This window comes from Pristis pectinata, chromosome 15 (genome assembly GCF_009764475.1).
Source record: "Pristis pectinata isolate sPriPec2 chromosome 15, sPriPec2.1.pri, whole genome shotgun sequence".
Lineage (NCBI taxonomy): Eukaryota > Metazoa > Chordata > Chondrichthyes > Rhinopristiformes > Pristidae > Pristis > Pristis pectinata.
Window position 1 is genome coordinate 35688870 of NC_067419.1, and position 16500 is coordinate 35705369.

General features: G+C 40.1%; 1 protein-coding gene across 1 annotated transcript in view; it reads right to left on the reverse strand.

Moving 5' to 3' along the window:
- The window catches only part of LOC127578562 (leucine-rich repeat-containing G-protein coupled receptor 5-like), a 138256-nt gene that overhangs the window by 58482 nt on the left and 63274 nt on the right, over positions 1-16500 (reverse strand). Inside the window, exons 3-4 of the mRNA XM_052030711.1 lie at positions 15573-15644; positions 10614-10685 (exon numbers count right to left, since the gene is read on the reverse strand). Of these exons, the coding sequence (XP_051886671.1) occupies positions 10614-10685; positions 15573-15644 (144 nt within the window). The remainder of the gene's footprint in view (positions 1-10613; positions 10686-15572; positions 15645-16500) is intronic.

Here is a 16500-nt window from a genome sequence, read left to right on the forward strand (position 1 = left end):
ACTGAGGGCAAGAAAAATAAACAAGAAGTAAAATTTTCAGATTAAAAGAAAAACCTTCCTAATAACACTAATGCAGCCTTCTCCAGCAGCTGTAAAGGAATGCTATGAATATAATCAGCAAAGATTACAAGGAAAATTAATTTCTACAAAACTTTAGGAGTAGATTTTCCTCCCATTAAATGGAACCCTTCCCTTGTTTGTTGTATAACATTATTGCATTGCACTTTGTTGATTACTCCATTGTAAACCGCTGTATTATACTTGTACATATAATTGGACTTCAAGTGGTTTTAAAAATATCTGTTCCAAGAAAACAGGGAACTTTGCTCCTTATTGTTCTGCTCCTGTTATTCTTGAGGCCAATTAAATTGATGAGATAAAACTGAGGGTGTGTTACTTAGCAATTGTTTGCTAACCAGGAGGTGAGATCTGACTCAGCTCCCACTGAGAGTGGATTGGACTTGGTGGTCCATGACAGACAGTACAGAAACACACCACTGCAATTTAAAACTTGGAGTAGATTGAGCAGGAAATTAAGTTGCATGGCCTCAATAATTTACCTTGTCTTCCAATGGCACAATTAAAGTGCTTTATAAGGGCATTCAAAACATGATTGGAAAACTACACTTTCATCTTGCACAGGCCATTATGATAAGATATATTACAATTAGAAAATGTTTTATTGGACTTGCTTGGCTTGTTCAGTTAAAAGTACATAAATGATGTTGTGGATTTACAGAAATGGCTTCTCTTTGTTTCTCTGCCATACTTAACAGAACAATAACTCTCCTATTTCCACTGTAGGAGATTTGGTTTCCATTATTTATTTTGTGCTAAGCTAGTGCACAATTTTCTTCTATTAGGATCACAGGTTTTTGAGTCCTTTGCCAACCTCGGAATCCTCAGAAAACAAATCTCTTGTTGTACCCAAGTTTTTCTTAAGTGGCACAAAGGCACCTTCACAGGATAACTGTTATGGTTATACACTGTGAAGCATTACAAGTGTGGCATTAAGTCTGTCAGACTTGTCAATGGAATACAACTGGATTCAAGAGAACTGGAACATACTTCCAGTTTAAGCATGGCACCCAGGATATTTGCAACATACTTTAGTTCTTCCTTATGATTGGAGGACACAAATAACCTCCCAGAAATGTTGGGGAACCAAGGGCCTAGAGAGAGAGGACGGAACTGTTGGAAAACAGCAATGTAAAGAAACAGTGCCAGGGAAATCACTGGGGCTAAAGCTAACCAATCCCGAGGGTCTGATAATCTACATCCCAGATTACTACAGAAAATAGCCCTGGAAATTGTGGATGCATTGATGGCCATCTTCCAAAAAATTACTGGGACTCCAGAGCAGTTCCTACAGAATGGAGGGTGGCAAATGTAAGTCCACTGTTTTAAAAATGAGGAAGGGAATAAGCAGGGAATTACAGAACAGTAAGTCCAACTTCAAGGGGGGAAATGCAATAACACAACAGTGCATTGATGGGATTGGACAAAATCAGCATGGGTTTATGAAAGGGAAATAATGCTTAAGGAATCCACTGGATATTGTTGAAGATGCAGCTCATGGAGTAGAGAATCAATAGAATCAGAAGGATTTTGATAAAGTCTGACATAAGAGGTTAGTGTGCAAAATTAAAGCACGCTGAATCAGGAGGCGTGGGTAATATACTGACGCAGCTTGAGAATTTGTTGACAGGCAGGAAACAGAGAGAAGGATCTTTATCTGGGCTGCAGGCAGTGACTCGTGGGGCGGTGTATGGGCTCAGTGTCCTGGCCCCAGCTATTCACAATGAATATCAATCATTTGGATGAGGGAACTACACGTAACGTCTCCACATTTGCAGATGACACAGGTGGGGCGGGGGTGCACCTGTGTGTGAGCTGTGAGGAGGATGCAAAGAGGCTGCAGTGTGATTCGGACAAGTTTGCCGAGCAGACAAATACAGAGCGGATGAGATTAATGTGGAATAATGTGAAGTTATCCACTTTAATTCTTAAAAAAAAAGAAAGACATTATTATCTCCACGGTGATAAATGGGGAATAGGGAAGGAGCAACAAGACCTGGGTGTCTACATCAGTCACTGAAGGCAAGTGTTCGGGTGTTTTTTCAGACCAATGATTTTGAAGGTCTCACTCCAGATGATTTCTGTGTGTTGCCCGAGGGTTAACATTATTTGTGGGAGTTTTGCTCTGTACCCCGAGCATGAAGATTCCATCAAAAATAAGCCATAGAGTCATACACCACAGAAACGTGGCACACCCAGCCCATGTCGACCATCAACCACTTATTTACACTAAACCTACATTAGTCCCATTTTTATTCTCCCTACATTCCCATCAGTTCTCCCCAGATTCTACCACTCACTCACACACTAGGGGCAACTTAGAGCGGCTAATTAACTTACCAATCGGCAAATGGAGAATATGGGAGGAAAATGCAGCACCCAGAGGAAACTCGTGCGGTCATGGGGAGAATGTGCAAACTCCACACAGACGGCACAGAGGGCCAGGATTAAATCTGGGAAAATGAGGGGATGAATCTCCCTACAGGCACCCAGGCACCAGAAATGTGTGCAAAATTGGTCCACCCCAGGTTAAGCTGATTTTCGATAGCACAATATCATTTTCTTCAAGAAGACGTGAACAAATCTTCAGTATAATTTGGTAATTATCATGTTGCTGTTTGTGGGAGGTTGTGAGAATTGGCTACATTCTAATGGTGACAACGCTTCAAATGTACTTCACCGACTATAAAAACACTCCTGTGTTGCTATATAAATGGTTTCCACTTGACAATTAATTTCTGTTGCTGAGCTAAAGGGGAACAAACCTTCATACTTCCTGGTCCCAACATCTATCCAATGATCCTGTCAGCAAACCTTCATGTGTGGATAGTGGGTGGGAGCAGGATCAGAGCCTGCTGATATCTTGCCACCACTTCACTTGGACGAGGCAACAGATGCTAGCCAACACCCTTGAACAACACACTCAAGAATCTGTGCCTTCAGCAGCAAGAGGGGTTTACTTAGAAATCTAATCAGCAGGCCCAGCCGATAGAACTCTTCAGAAAAATATCGTAAGGACTTTGGAACCTTGCCTTATTTTTATGTTGGAAAGTAACTGAAAGTATCTGATAATACTTAAATATCGTATTGTGATTTAATCTGCTGTTGTAGCTTGCAGTTCTGTATATTTACTTGCAAAGTAACGTTATGCCGTCTGGAAATTGGATCACATAGTGCACGTCTGTCATATGCTAATTGTTCTGGGTGAAGTCGGGTCCACCAGAAAATGGACATCGCACTTCACGTGCTATTCATGTTAGTGTGTCTGATGTTTATCTGGTGTCAGAAAATGGCATCAATATTTGTGAATCACCCATTCATATCTATAAAATGAAGCTTTTGGGTGCAACCTGCAGTCTTCATTGAACAGTCATTGAAGAGTACATTGTTCTACTTTGTTATTTCTCCTGTTACTTAAAGGGGCACTCCGCTGACCTCAGAAGATCTGACTGGGCAGCTTCAGAATTGACTGCAATCCGGTCAAGCATCTTCCAAAGTCTGCAGAGTGTTCCACAACTAACAGGGAGTGTTTTCTCTATTCTCAGTTGCTGCGTTTCTCACTTAATACTTGCCTTAGTAGTTGCAACATTACTAGAGGTGTCATTGTGGCAATGACAGACCTCTTGGACCTCAAAGATGGTGGCAAAGATGTTCCCTTCAGTGAAGAGCCTCCTGCCACAAAAGTCTACAGAGACGCCACATCGACCTGGATCTCTCTGACAAACAATGTATTTGTAGGCCAAGGTTTTCCAAGACTGACATCGCCGAGGTTTGTGAAATGCTGTGGAAAGATTGTTGGCTAGACCCTCGTATCTGGACTGCTCTCTTCTTGAAAGTCAAGGTCACCTTGGCTCTCAGCTTTCTCACCATGGGATCTTTCCAAGCAGATGTCTGCCATGGTTCCTGATTTGCTGCTCACTGCTGCATTGGACAGGTGAGCCAGGCACTGTGTGAGAAATTAGTTAATTACAGGAAGAGGCTCCTTGGGCATGGGATTTGCCAGCATTGCTGATTTCTCATAAGACCTTCCCTTAACAATCCAGACCCTTTCCACAACAGAACGAAAAGGGTTTCTACATCTTTTGTGTACAGGTGCTTTAGGATCACTGCATTTGGGGTGAGCTTAATGCCATATATCTGGGAAGTACACATCACACACAGAGACCATGCCAGCAGACATTTTCCATGTCAACACTGCCCAGAGATGAAGGGTTATCTTTTCCTTCATGGCTCGTAACACCAATTCACAATCCTGTCACAGCTATCAGAGGAACATAGGGCTTCTTGTGGAAAATGCAACTGGTCTTCTGAAAATGTGGTTCCAGTGCCCACGTGAGTCCAGGGTCAGAGGTTTCATGCACAGCCAAGCCATCCAAGGCCGGAGGAAGAGCATGCCGCAAACGATGCTTGAGGGACGTGAGGCACAGGATGAAAAGCAGGAGGAGGGGGATGAGGAGGAAGGCAGCCACTCCAACACTGTTCACAATTTTCCTTGCTGTGATACCACACCTCACTTCTGACCAGCTTCCCACTGGAGTGGGGCTGGTCTACAAGTCAAATGGGAAACTCTTCAACTTGTATCACCTTCACTTTTGAACCAAGATCACTCCAACACCAGACACTGAGCTGCAATACACAGATAATGCTTATGTACACACATGTTTGGAAAGTGAGCTACAAATCATTGTTGACTTGTCCACTGAAGCATACAAGAGGATGTGTCATACACTCAAGGTCTGCAAAATACCAAATTCCCCTCGTTGTGCCCCTTTCAACAACTCAGGTCCGCAATGAAACTCTGGAAAACATGAGCGACTTCCCAATGAGCTGCCTCTCAACGAAAATAGATGTTGATGATGAAACTCACCACTGCCCTTTGTGCACCAGTGCAGCCTTTAGCTGTCTGAGGAAAAGAGGCGTTTAAGGATCAAAATCTCAAATAGAGCATGTAACCGAATCTCAGCACATCTTTACCTGATCAGCTCAACCCAATTCCAGATGAACAAAAGATGGGTGCTCTTTTTTCTTCTCTCTGTAAAAATTACTCTTGCCAAGAGCACACATGCTGTGCAGCTCTTTATCATTCTATCTTGGAGTCTGCTGCCCAGCTGGTGTAAGGCTTCTATTGACCAGAGCATTTCAGTCTCTGGTCACTGGATACCATTCTCCAGGCCTGACAGCTTTATTTATTTTGCTTCAACAGGGAGAGACTTCAGGTTACAAAAGAATTAGAAGTGATGCTGTCTCGTCATTTAGGATCTGCATCAGGTTTCAAACATTCAACAATCAACCCTTTGTTTTACTGGAGTTACCTTTGAACAGTAGATATACTGAATAGTTTGACCATGAACAGCCACGGAGAAGGGAAGATTACTGCTTTTCTTTGTACTATAAACTTTAACAGGGGGCACCCAATATAAAATGCTGCTATAAGAGTTCAACCTAATTTATCTGAAACCAAACCTTGGCAGGAACTGGAGTGATTGTTCAAACCTACCAGAAAATAAAATGCTTTGAAGATTTTTTTTTGAAATGCTCTCTCTTTGCTTCCATTTCTCTGCTCCTGGAAGGTCTGTCTTCTCTCCAGCATTGGGTCTGTGGGGAGAGGCACCCACCTTTACCCTGCACGTACGAGTGCCAGTGGGCTATTGATTCCTTCATCTTCTCCACATCTGGCACTTCCAGTCAAATTACAGAAGTATTCATTCACAGGACTTGGACATGGTTGGAAAAACTGGCACTTAGCCCATTCTCAATGGCGCTCGAGGCCATTTCAGAGGCAAGTTAAGAATCAAATCACATCGGTGGGTCTACAGTCCAGGCCAATAGATTTCCTTCCTTGATGGACAGTGGTGAGCCAGATGGCTTTTCTTTATGATAATCTAATAGTTTCACGAATTTTTATTATTCTGGATTTATTGAACTACTTGAACTCAGTTTGTTTAAATTTAAGAGTCCTGAGAAAATAATTTTATTAGTGGAAAGTATTTAAAATATCTGATAATTTACCCACCACTACAATAATTCCTTATCACTTCAGCCAGTGGATGTTCCAATTGAACAATGTAAATAAGCCATGTACTTTATCACTAAGGCGCCATTACTATAAAGGAAATCCCAATTTACTACAAGTAACTGCATGTAATTGTTCTTTTCACACAGTTAACCCTTTAGAGATTGTTCATGTTACTAACTGCTGGTTAGTGTCGCAACTGTTCCAGGAGGAGGCAGTTTCAATGAAAGCGACTGCAATGATGCTGGCCGCCTTTGTAGAGTGTTTCATCAACACAGTAACTTTACTGATAACTGAAGTTACCAACTATTTCTAGTGGAGAGTGAATACAGGGCGCACTGAGACATGATGTCAGAAGAGGTGTTGATCATATTATGAAATTTAGATGCCGTGCCTGAATTGGAATACCAAATGCCAAGCATGATCCCTTTTAAATAAGATAACATATCTTTATTAGTCACATGTACATTGAAACACACAGTGAAATGCATCTTTTGCGTAGAGTGTTCTGGGGGGGCAGCCCTGAAGCAAGTGTCGCCACGCTTCCAGTGCCAACATAGCATGCCCACAACTTCTTAACCCGTACGTCTTTGGAATGTGGGAGGAAACCGGAGCACCCGGAGGAAACCCACGGGGAGAACATACAAACTCCTTACAGACAGCAGCCGGAATTGAAGATAGGATGCAAAGGGGGTCAGGTGAGGTTTAGCCTGTTCTCAAAATTGTACATGTACTTGAATCATGAACTGGGCGCACTTCAGATGCATAAGAGTAATTATTCATAAGCTATGAAGGAACATCGTGATAAAATGCATTCACTTCTCACATCAGGGCATCAATGGTTTCCTCTACACAGTGAAAAGTAGTAGTTACTGGTCAAGGGTGAACAGGGAGGTCAGGGACCATGGACAGAAACATGCAACTTGTGAGACCTGCAGATCTCTAGAAAGGAACCAACCATGTGGTCTGGGATTGGGGGAGGTGGTGGGGGGAACCGCTCTTAATTTTAATATTTTACTCAGTGATTCCTGTGATAGCAATCAATAGAAACCAAATTCCGCAATGGACTATGAACACCAGGAGTGGGCAAGAAGATGTGTGTTTATTTAATGTCAAGTAGTAAAATAAGCATTACCTTCTGCTCCCCTCCCCTTCCCCAAGTGTCCTGTCTTTTTACTGTGGAATAGAGAATTTTCAAACCATGCGCAGCATCAGGAGAGAAGGGAGATGACATGTTAACAAAGATCAGGCCTCCTCTTCCCATCCAGACCCTGTCAGTTCTGCAGAGATCACCTTGCTGAAGCTTTGCACCACACACATTTTATTTCTTATCTTGAGCTGAGAATAACTCCTGTCATTTCGCATTGACTTCTAGACTTTTATTCCCATTCAAGTCTGTTACAATGAACATCATGTGGAGATTTGGCATCTCCCAGGTGAAGCCAGTGACTGACAAGAACACTGGAACAAGTAATGCCATATGCCAGGATGGCATTGGGATAAACCCCTGCGTGCCACTGGCTGGGTTCGCTGAGGCCTTCTGGTTAGCTCCGGGCCATTAATCAGCACAGAACTAGCTGCCATTCTGCTTGAGAAATGGATTGTATCAACAAAATTAAATGGGAAGGTTATATCTTGGTTTGTGACATTGAGCACAAGGGTATAAAATGCTTGGCTAGATGCTGAACAGCGTACTTAGATTGCTTTTCTAATGAACAACAGATGTCCTTTGTTAGGGTCCCATTACATCCTGCTGTAATTTTACAGATGGCATGATACAATTGGCCATGTTACACATGGGCACAGGTGCACACGTACATGCACACACACAGACACATTGATGAGTGGGAAAACTGTGTCTGGTAAATGGTCTATGAATTCCACCAACCACCACTATCCGTGCACTGGGATGACATAATGATGCAACTTTTAAGAGATCATTAATTATTTGCTTACTTTCATTTTCCTCTCTATTTGATAATGCTATATTCTGCCTTGCTGCCATTTTAATTGTATTTTCATCCCAATGAAATCTCCATTCATTTCCCTGTTGTTTCTTAAAATTACAGTTGGGATTTCATTGATAAAATTGCCTTATTTATTTAAAGATCAGAATTTGATTGTGTTCGCTTCCAAAATCATAATCATAGAATAAATTTAACCCTTTAAATTTCAGTGCAGAGGTTTCAGCCATTGAACTGACAGATTCATTAAAGCTAGAGCACCCCACTTGATTAACTGAAAAGGCAGTATTTAGGGGGTGTACCTTTAACTTAACACCATCAGTGCATATATGCGAGGGCTGGTCACATGTCTTCCCTACATGCTGATCAGCAGGAATAACTGCTGAAAGGACTGCTAAACTCCTGACAGATCAGCGAGGTTTTGACAAATGTCGCACATTATAGCCATTACTGCCAGGTAAGAACTTGATGAGCAGTGTACAGAACTACACACACAAACACATGTACAGAGGCACGCATGCATAGATGTGCAGGGAAACACACTTGCAAGCAGTGACACACACTCACATAGCCACAAATGTATATACCCACACAAACACACACACTCCTGCAGAAATGTGTAAACAGAACATATGCACAGATGTACAGTAACACATGTAAAGACATACACAAACACATACAAAAATAAATTCACACAAATATAGATACACAGAAATGTGCAGAAACACACACATATGAACACACACAAAAACATGCACATGGACAGATTCACAGACATGCACACACAGATGTGCAAATAGAGAAACACACAGGCATACAGAGATGCACAGAAATGTACAGTCACACACATAGGCATTCACACTCACAAATGTACAGTCAGAAACACAAACACACATCCATATACACACACACATTTCCGTTGGTGCGCTAAAAAGCCATAACTATGTGTTGCATCATTTGTTTGCCTGAACTCATCTTCCTCTGCACCAGGTACTGTGTTCTGCCATGTTGCCATTTCAGTTGTAGTTTATACAGTTGTTCCATCCCCATAAAGTTTCATTCTTTTGCTGGCCTCCCTCTCTCTCTCTCTCTCTCTCTCTCTCTCTCTTATTGATTCTTTAAGAGAATGGATGTATGCGGTAATGTAAACTATCACTGAAGTTTCTTTATTTATGAAAGACTACAGAGCCAGCCAGCATCTTCACAGTTGTTTTCTTTTCATTCACCTTATTCTGTCCCCGAAACCTATTGTAACACTTGCCTGCAATTAGTCACATGAAACAATCCTTAAAAGGGTGACAGCATTACAATTATAGTCCATGTATATATGAATCACATATAAGTTATGAAGGTGTACATACACTAAGAAGCTTTATGAAGCATCTATGAACACTTGAATCGCCAAGGCGGAGAAGGCTATGGATTAACTGCTGGTAAATAGGATGAGTGTCGAAAGGTAGTTGATGGTCAGTATAGGCATGATGTGGTGAAGGTTCTGCCTCTATGCTGTATGTCTCTCTGTATATGTATGCTCTCACACACACACACACACACACACACACACACACACACACACACACACACACCCACCCACCACCCCCCCCCCCCCCCCCCCCCCCGGATAACTAAGTCAGATAGTCAGATATCCTATTTTGGCTGGCTCTGATATATGTGATTTTAAAGAGTTTTTTGCATTAGTCTAGTGGAAAGAATCAGCATTTTTTTTTATCTTTGTGGAGAGGATAATGCTGCCCCTATAGCCACCTGATGGAGATGCAAAGCTGGAGTCAGAGCTGGGTCTACTTCCCTCCTCAGAAATAATCTCAATTTATACATCAGGGGATGCAATTGGATTGTTCCACCACCATAAGGTCCCTATCGATGTAAACTTCCACCACCGCATAATAATAAATAAGACCTTCCTTTCATAATTGAAATAGTATGAAAGAATAACATATTTTTGTTTCTGATGCATATCTGTATCAATTCATTCTAGGTAAATCCTACAATGGGACCTCTGTTCCCCTTATTAATAAAGAATAGAAGGATTATAAAATGTATTGATATAAATGTTGCTGTAAACATGATTTTAATAAAACAGAATATCAAGTGAGGATTATAAAATGTGGCCAAAAAAATCACTCTACAATATTAGGGTGTCTCCAAGTGTGGGACCTAGGATCTCATCTGCAGTTCAACTTGTTCTAAGGTTCTGATCACACTGAAATTTTCAAATGTCAGCTGGAGGCCAAATGTTCCCCACAGAGAGGGGAGAGTAAGTGCTGGCAGTAGGTTTTAATGTGACATATTGATGGCTTAGAAATTGGTCACTAACTTTCTCTGCTAGATCCAGCATGACAGAAAAACTAACAACTAGTGTTTCATCCTGAGTGTAGAGGTAGAAAAAGAAAGACAGCTATTTTGATTATCTAGGACCAAGTTCTGGATAGAGAATTAATGGCAAGGCAGACCAACAATGATGACACATTTTCTGTTCTAGCTTATATATTGAAGTAAATGTATCCCTATGTTTGGTAATCCAGGGAGTTTGTACTTACAGTGACTGGAGACTCTGCAAATTCTGTAGTGCCTCTTCAGGAACTTCCCGTAGTTGATTATTCTGCAACATGCTAATTATTTGGGAGAGAAAAGGCAACTGGTCAGGGCATCATGTAAATAATACATCATTCTGTGCTGTTTCCTTACGTTTCAATTCCTAATTGGTTTCTTTTCATCACTGTTTAAACTACAGGTTAAGAATCTGATTCCAAAAGCACAAAGCCACAACACCTAAATAATGGAAAATATTTCATTGGTGGACTCCACTAACAAAACCATTAATATTGTTATAGTGATACAGAAACACAGCCTGAGACACAAAAAATTCTGCAGATGCTGGAATCTGGAGCAATACACAAAAAGTGCTGGAGGAACTCAGCAGGTCAGGCAGCATCCATGAGGGAAATTAACAGTCGACATTTTGGGCTAAGACCCTTCATCAGGACCTTTGTTCCACTGGGTTCACACTGATCATCAATCACCCCTTTTTACTAATCCTACATTAATCCCATTTCTTTTATTCTCCCCACATTCACATAACTTTCCACTGCTCCAGATTCTATCACTCACCTACTCACTAGGCCTTCTACAGTAGCCAATTAACCTACCAATCTGCACCCACGCGGTCACAGGGAGAATACGCAAACTCCACACAGAGAGCACTCGAGGCCAGAACTGAACCTGGTTCACTGGAGCTGTGAGGAAGTGGCTCTATTAGCCATGTCATTGTGTCAATCAATAGCTTCATGGCAATGAGAACTTCAAGTCTTATAGCCATTTTGTATCTCAGTCTTCCAATTTCCTTTCACTATTAGAGCACAGTAGCATTGTGGTAACGTTACTGGAAATGAGGCTTGATCTGGACATAAAAGTTTGAATTCAGCAGAATTTAAATTAAGGAAAGTAAATAAACTGAGAACAAAATTCTACTATCAGCAGCGATAATCATAAAACATCAGACTCTCAGAGAAAAACCATCCAGTTCACTAATATCCTTTAGGGGTCCAACTTGGGATGGGTCGTAATCACTGCCCTAATCTATCCAGTGTCAGTACTGAACCAGAAATGAGCATACAGTGGCAGCAACTGACACAAAGACACCCAAAAGCATGCACAGATTTGTTTCCCTCCACACTAATGTGATTTTCAACTTCCCAATGCCATTTTTTGAGGGCTTGAACGTATGGATTTCTAGACTTAACATTGTAAACTGGGTCTATGTCTATGTCTACCTGAACTCTGTGCATGCACAATTAAAGTAGCTGGGGTTGTTAACAACTTCTAACCTGTCTACTAATTAAAACAAAAGGACAAACTAATTAGTTATTTTTGAAAGTAAGAAGCTGCAAACACTGGAACTCTAAAATAAAAACAGAAAATGCTGGAAATATTCAGCAGATCAGACAGCATCTGTGATGACAAAAACAGAGGCAAGGTTCAGGATGATGACTTTTCCTCAGAACTATTTTTTTAAATGGAAAAGACTCTCTCAATGTCAGCCCAGATATGGCAGTAATACTAGAAATCAAGTTGAACTCTACGCTCACATGTTGGTTCAAATCTGAGAAGGTGCTACACTGTTCAAAGTATCTTCTTTCAAATGAATGTTACCTTTTCAGCAGTATGAAAAGATAGTGAGCCACTAATCACAGAAGATCAGGGAGGTTCTTCCAACGTTATTTAAACAATTTGCCTTGATCCTATTTCAGTGATCTGCCGCAGCTGCTGAAGTTTCTACATTTTTAAAGTACTTCACTGACTATGAGATGATTTTGGACATTCCGAGGTTAATAACTCTTCAAAAAATCTAAGTCCTTCTTTCTTAGCATAAATGTTGTTGTTAGATCATTGCTTTTGCATATTTTTACTGATATGAACTGAAAACAGAGTGATATCTTTCTTAGACATGCTCGCTTACACCCAATATAAGTCAATGCTGGCAGCATTACAGTGCACTTGGCACCGGCAAGACTGTGGGGAACTGTGTTTCCACAAAAACCTTTAATACTCCAGCTTGGGCAGCTTACTGACATTGTAAGGACTGACATGCTTTAATTGCTGGCACAGTGAGAAGCCTTAAATTCCACTACACTTGACCTGGTCTCAATTGCTTGCCTTAGGCAACAAATATCTGGATCTGAAAGTGCTAACCATTCCATAAGTTGTCAAACTTGATTGAAAATAAAATCGTAAGCAGGACATTTTCCAGCATAAATTGTTTGGAGCAACTCTATACCATTGTATTTTAGAGTATATTGAAGGATTTAAATTTATTATAACAAATCATTTGCTATTCTTGAGATGAGTTATTCTAAAAATGAAATTAACTTTATTTTCTTGCATTCTCTCCCTGACCATAATTTATAATATTTTCTCTGATCACACAAGTCGTAACCTTGGATCAAGGCATTTTGTTTCATAAACAATTTTTGGTTAGGTTACAATAATAAGGCAAATAATAGGTTCAGCCAACATTCCTCCTTCAACTAATATGTGGATCTCTTCGTGGGGCAACTAATTCTTTCAGTGACCTGAGGCTGATTGTTTGAAGATGCTGTCTACACTGTGTCACATATAATTCATTACTTTGAGTTTGCAGATAGGGACCCAATGGCACTGTGGGTGGTGCATTTGTCTCATATCTCCAGTGCTCTGGGTTCGATTCTGCCTTCTGGTGCTGTCTGAGTGAAGTTTACACATTCTCCCTGTGACTGCATGGGTTTCCTCCAACATCCCAATAAAGAATTGGTTGTTAGGTTAACTGGCCACTGTAATTTGTCCCTCGTGTAGGTGGCTTGTGGGAGAATCGGGGGAGTGGGGAGGGGGGCGGAGATGGTCTTAATGAGCAGAGTGGGTTCCAGGAAAACAAATGGTGGAATAGGACTGTACTGAGAGCTGAATAGCCTCCTTCCATGTGGTAAGGAAATATTTAGACATTATTCAGGTTGCTGCAGCAAATATTGGTGACAGGAAGATCCACAAATCAATTGGAGCAGGAATCTTGGCAGCCCCTTACAGTTGTCTAATCATCCTGGTTCATCAAAAGGGATTTGTTATATGAGACATTATTTAAATTATTTTTCCTGTTTATTCTGTTAAGATGCCATATTGAAAGATGACAATGCTTAATTCACCTGTAATTAGCAGCAATGGGAAGTCAACCCCATGAATTTAAACACAGTTAACCTCATTAATTTAAACACGGTTAACCCTATTAATTTAAACACAGTTGTGATGGTTTTGAGAGATCAAGAATACTCTAAAATCTGGTACATAAGTCACTCCATTTATTGTTAGAAAAGCACCTCTTTTGGTTTAGAATACCTTCAGCTGTTCGCCTGTAAGCTGTAGGCTAATAATTTTTTTAAATAGTAAGACATTTGGATAAGTACATAGAGAGGAGGTGTTTAGAGGGATATGGGCCAAACACGGGTAAGTGGGACTAGCTTGGTGGGCACCCATGGTTGGCACGGATGAGTTGGGCTGAAGGGCCTGTTTCCATGCTGTATTACTCTATGATTATAACAAAAAAATTCAAATTTTGAAACCTCATTCTTTCCCAATTAATAATGTAGTAATTATGTTTTACAATTTCATTTAAGTAATACTTAGTAAAATATGGACAGAACTGATAACCCAGATATCACAACCAGTGTTCTGAAAAAACACTGAATTCTACCAAACTTAACTTTATCAGACAAACACAGTTGTGTAAGTCATATCAGTACAAATCATCTACTACCCTTGATTTAGTCCCTTCCAAAAATAGCCAGAAAATAGTTATATACTACTTCTACAGTATACCCCCAACAAACAACCCGCCTCCATCCCAACCTCTAAGGATTTTGTCTGAGTCGTTCCCAAAATACAGCTCTCTTCACTGCGAAATACCTCTATTGAACAATTCTCTTCACACCTTGCCCCACTTCCTTTACAGAAACCATTTGCTTGACAAAGACCTTTTGTGTATCTCTCTTGGGAGTGTATGTTCTAAACCTCTCTGGCCCAAGGCGATGTGGATTACTTTTTATTCGGCAGAAACAAACACTTTCCTAATAGGCAGAGTGAAGATGATTAATGAACAATTCTCAAATTACAACCTTTTCTCTTAGCTTCAAATAGGCTCTGTGGAAGAAAATGTACTGCATTACATGCTTGTTCACATTGAAATTTTATGGCTAAACACCAATTTATTGCTTTATTACATAATGTTGTTACACCCTTTAATAGTTCCAAACATGTACACAAATAAAGAAAGTAGAGATTTCAGGTGGTTGAAAATGTTTTGAGAAATAAAGCAGGCACTTTTTAAACAACATAGTGTGTACCAATTAACAGGCAATTTTCTGGACTGAAAACAATCATGAATGCTTTTTCCTAAGGTGATGCTGATTTTGTGACATTTCTGCAAGGTTAATGTTCACTTAAGCCAGATATAACAGTAGTCAACAATGAAAATAACTATGAATAAATTGTTGAAAATAATACCATGTAAGTTAATCACATTGTAAATTATGATAACAACACTGGAAATTCTGTCGATAAAGTTGCTTATCATATATTTGCCTCTACGCTTTTATATTTAAAATCCAGGCCCAGCCTGATGGATTGACATGATCAAATTTATAGCCCTTATCTATAAGGGCTATCATAGCACATTTAGTGATAATCTTAAATTACACCTGGGGATGTCATTTTCTTTGGTAAAAGATAATTTTATAAATCACCACATTTTTAAAGCAGGGCATTTTTAACTACAGCAGTATCAAATGAGTCGGGTCATAGCATTCTTCCAATGACCAAGTTTAACTCAAACTCTGAGAACGAATTTGGATTCGGAACACAATATTCTACAGGACCCAGCAGAATTTGGGCATTTTTGATGGTTAATACATCAACAAAAAAAACCTCATGACCTAAACTACAAAAGTTTTCAAATAAAGGAAGAGCTTACTTACAGGACTTTAAGATTGTAAAGACCGTCAAATGCTCCCATGGGGATGTTTGTCAAGTCATTTCCTGCAAGACGCCTGCAGGGTGGAAGAATAATCAAACACATTTCTTCATGTGGGATTCATTTAAAAGCTAAGAAATACAATATAAATATACAAAAATAAGAATTTCCATTATAAAAAAATCTCTGCTCACTGCGGTGAATAATTACTAAGAAACTATCTCCTCAGTAAATGTTACATTAATGCTTCTAACACATAAAACAGGAAAGACATCATCTGTGAAGAAAAACACATTTTATATTTAAATTAAGAAATAAATGACATTAAAATCATGGAATTTGAAATTGACCATCCAATAAAAGGAATCACATAGAGACGGCTGAAGCAAACAGGGTTATGATTAGTTAGTTGATGTGTTTCCTCTTTGTACCAATTACTGTTGAAGCCATCAGCTGCTTTCAAGTTTGATGATTTTACAGTCATTGATGTGGAGGAACTGCTGTCAATTGACATTTCATGTAGAAAGAGGACATTTTGTATGAATCACTCCAATTGGGGGTCAGATCATACTCATTATTAATGAAGGTGCCAATGTTATTGGAGACCGATATATGCTGTGAACTATGGTTGTCAGGGCAATGGCTTCCTTCTTTGCAGAACCTTTGAAATGAAGAACCTCCTAAGCATGTCTTTCAGTAAAATCTTCTCAGCTAGTTTCTTAGGTGGAGTAAATTCCACAACATAAATGCCAATTCTGCCTCTTGACCCTTAATATCGGTTTAGGTGAGATCTACCCTGGTCTAAGTTATGATGGCACATAGCAGCAACACAGAGTAACCTCAAGCAGAGCAATTCAAGTGCGGACACTGACTTATTTCATTTACCAATAGCGTGTAGATGTGCTGCCTCTCTGAATTACCATTGGGAAGGG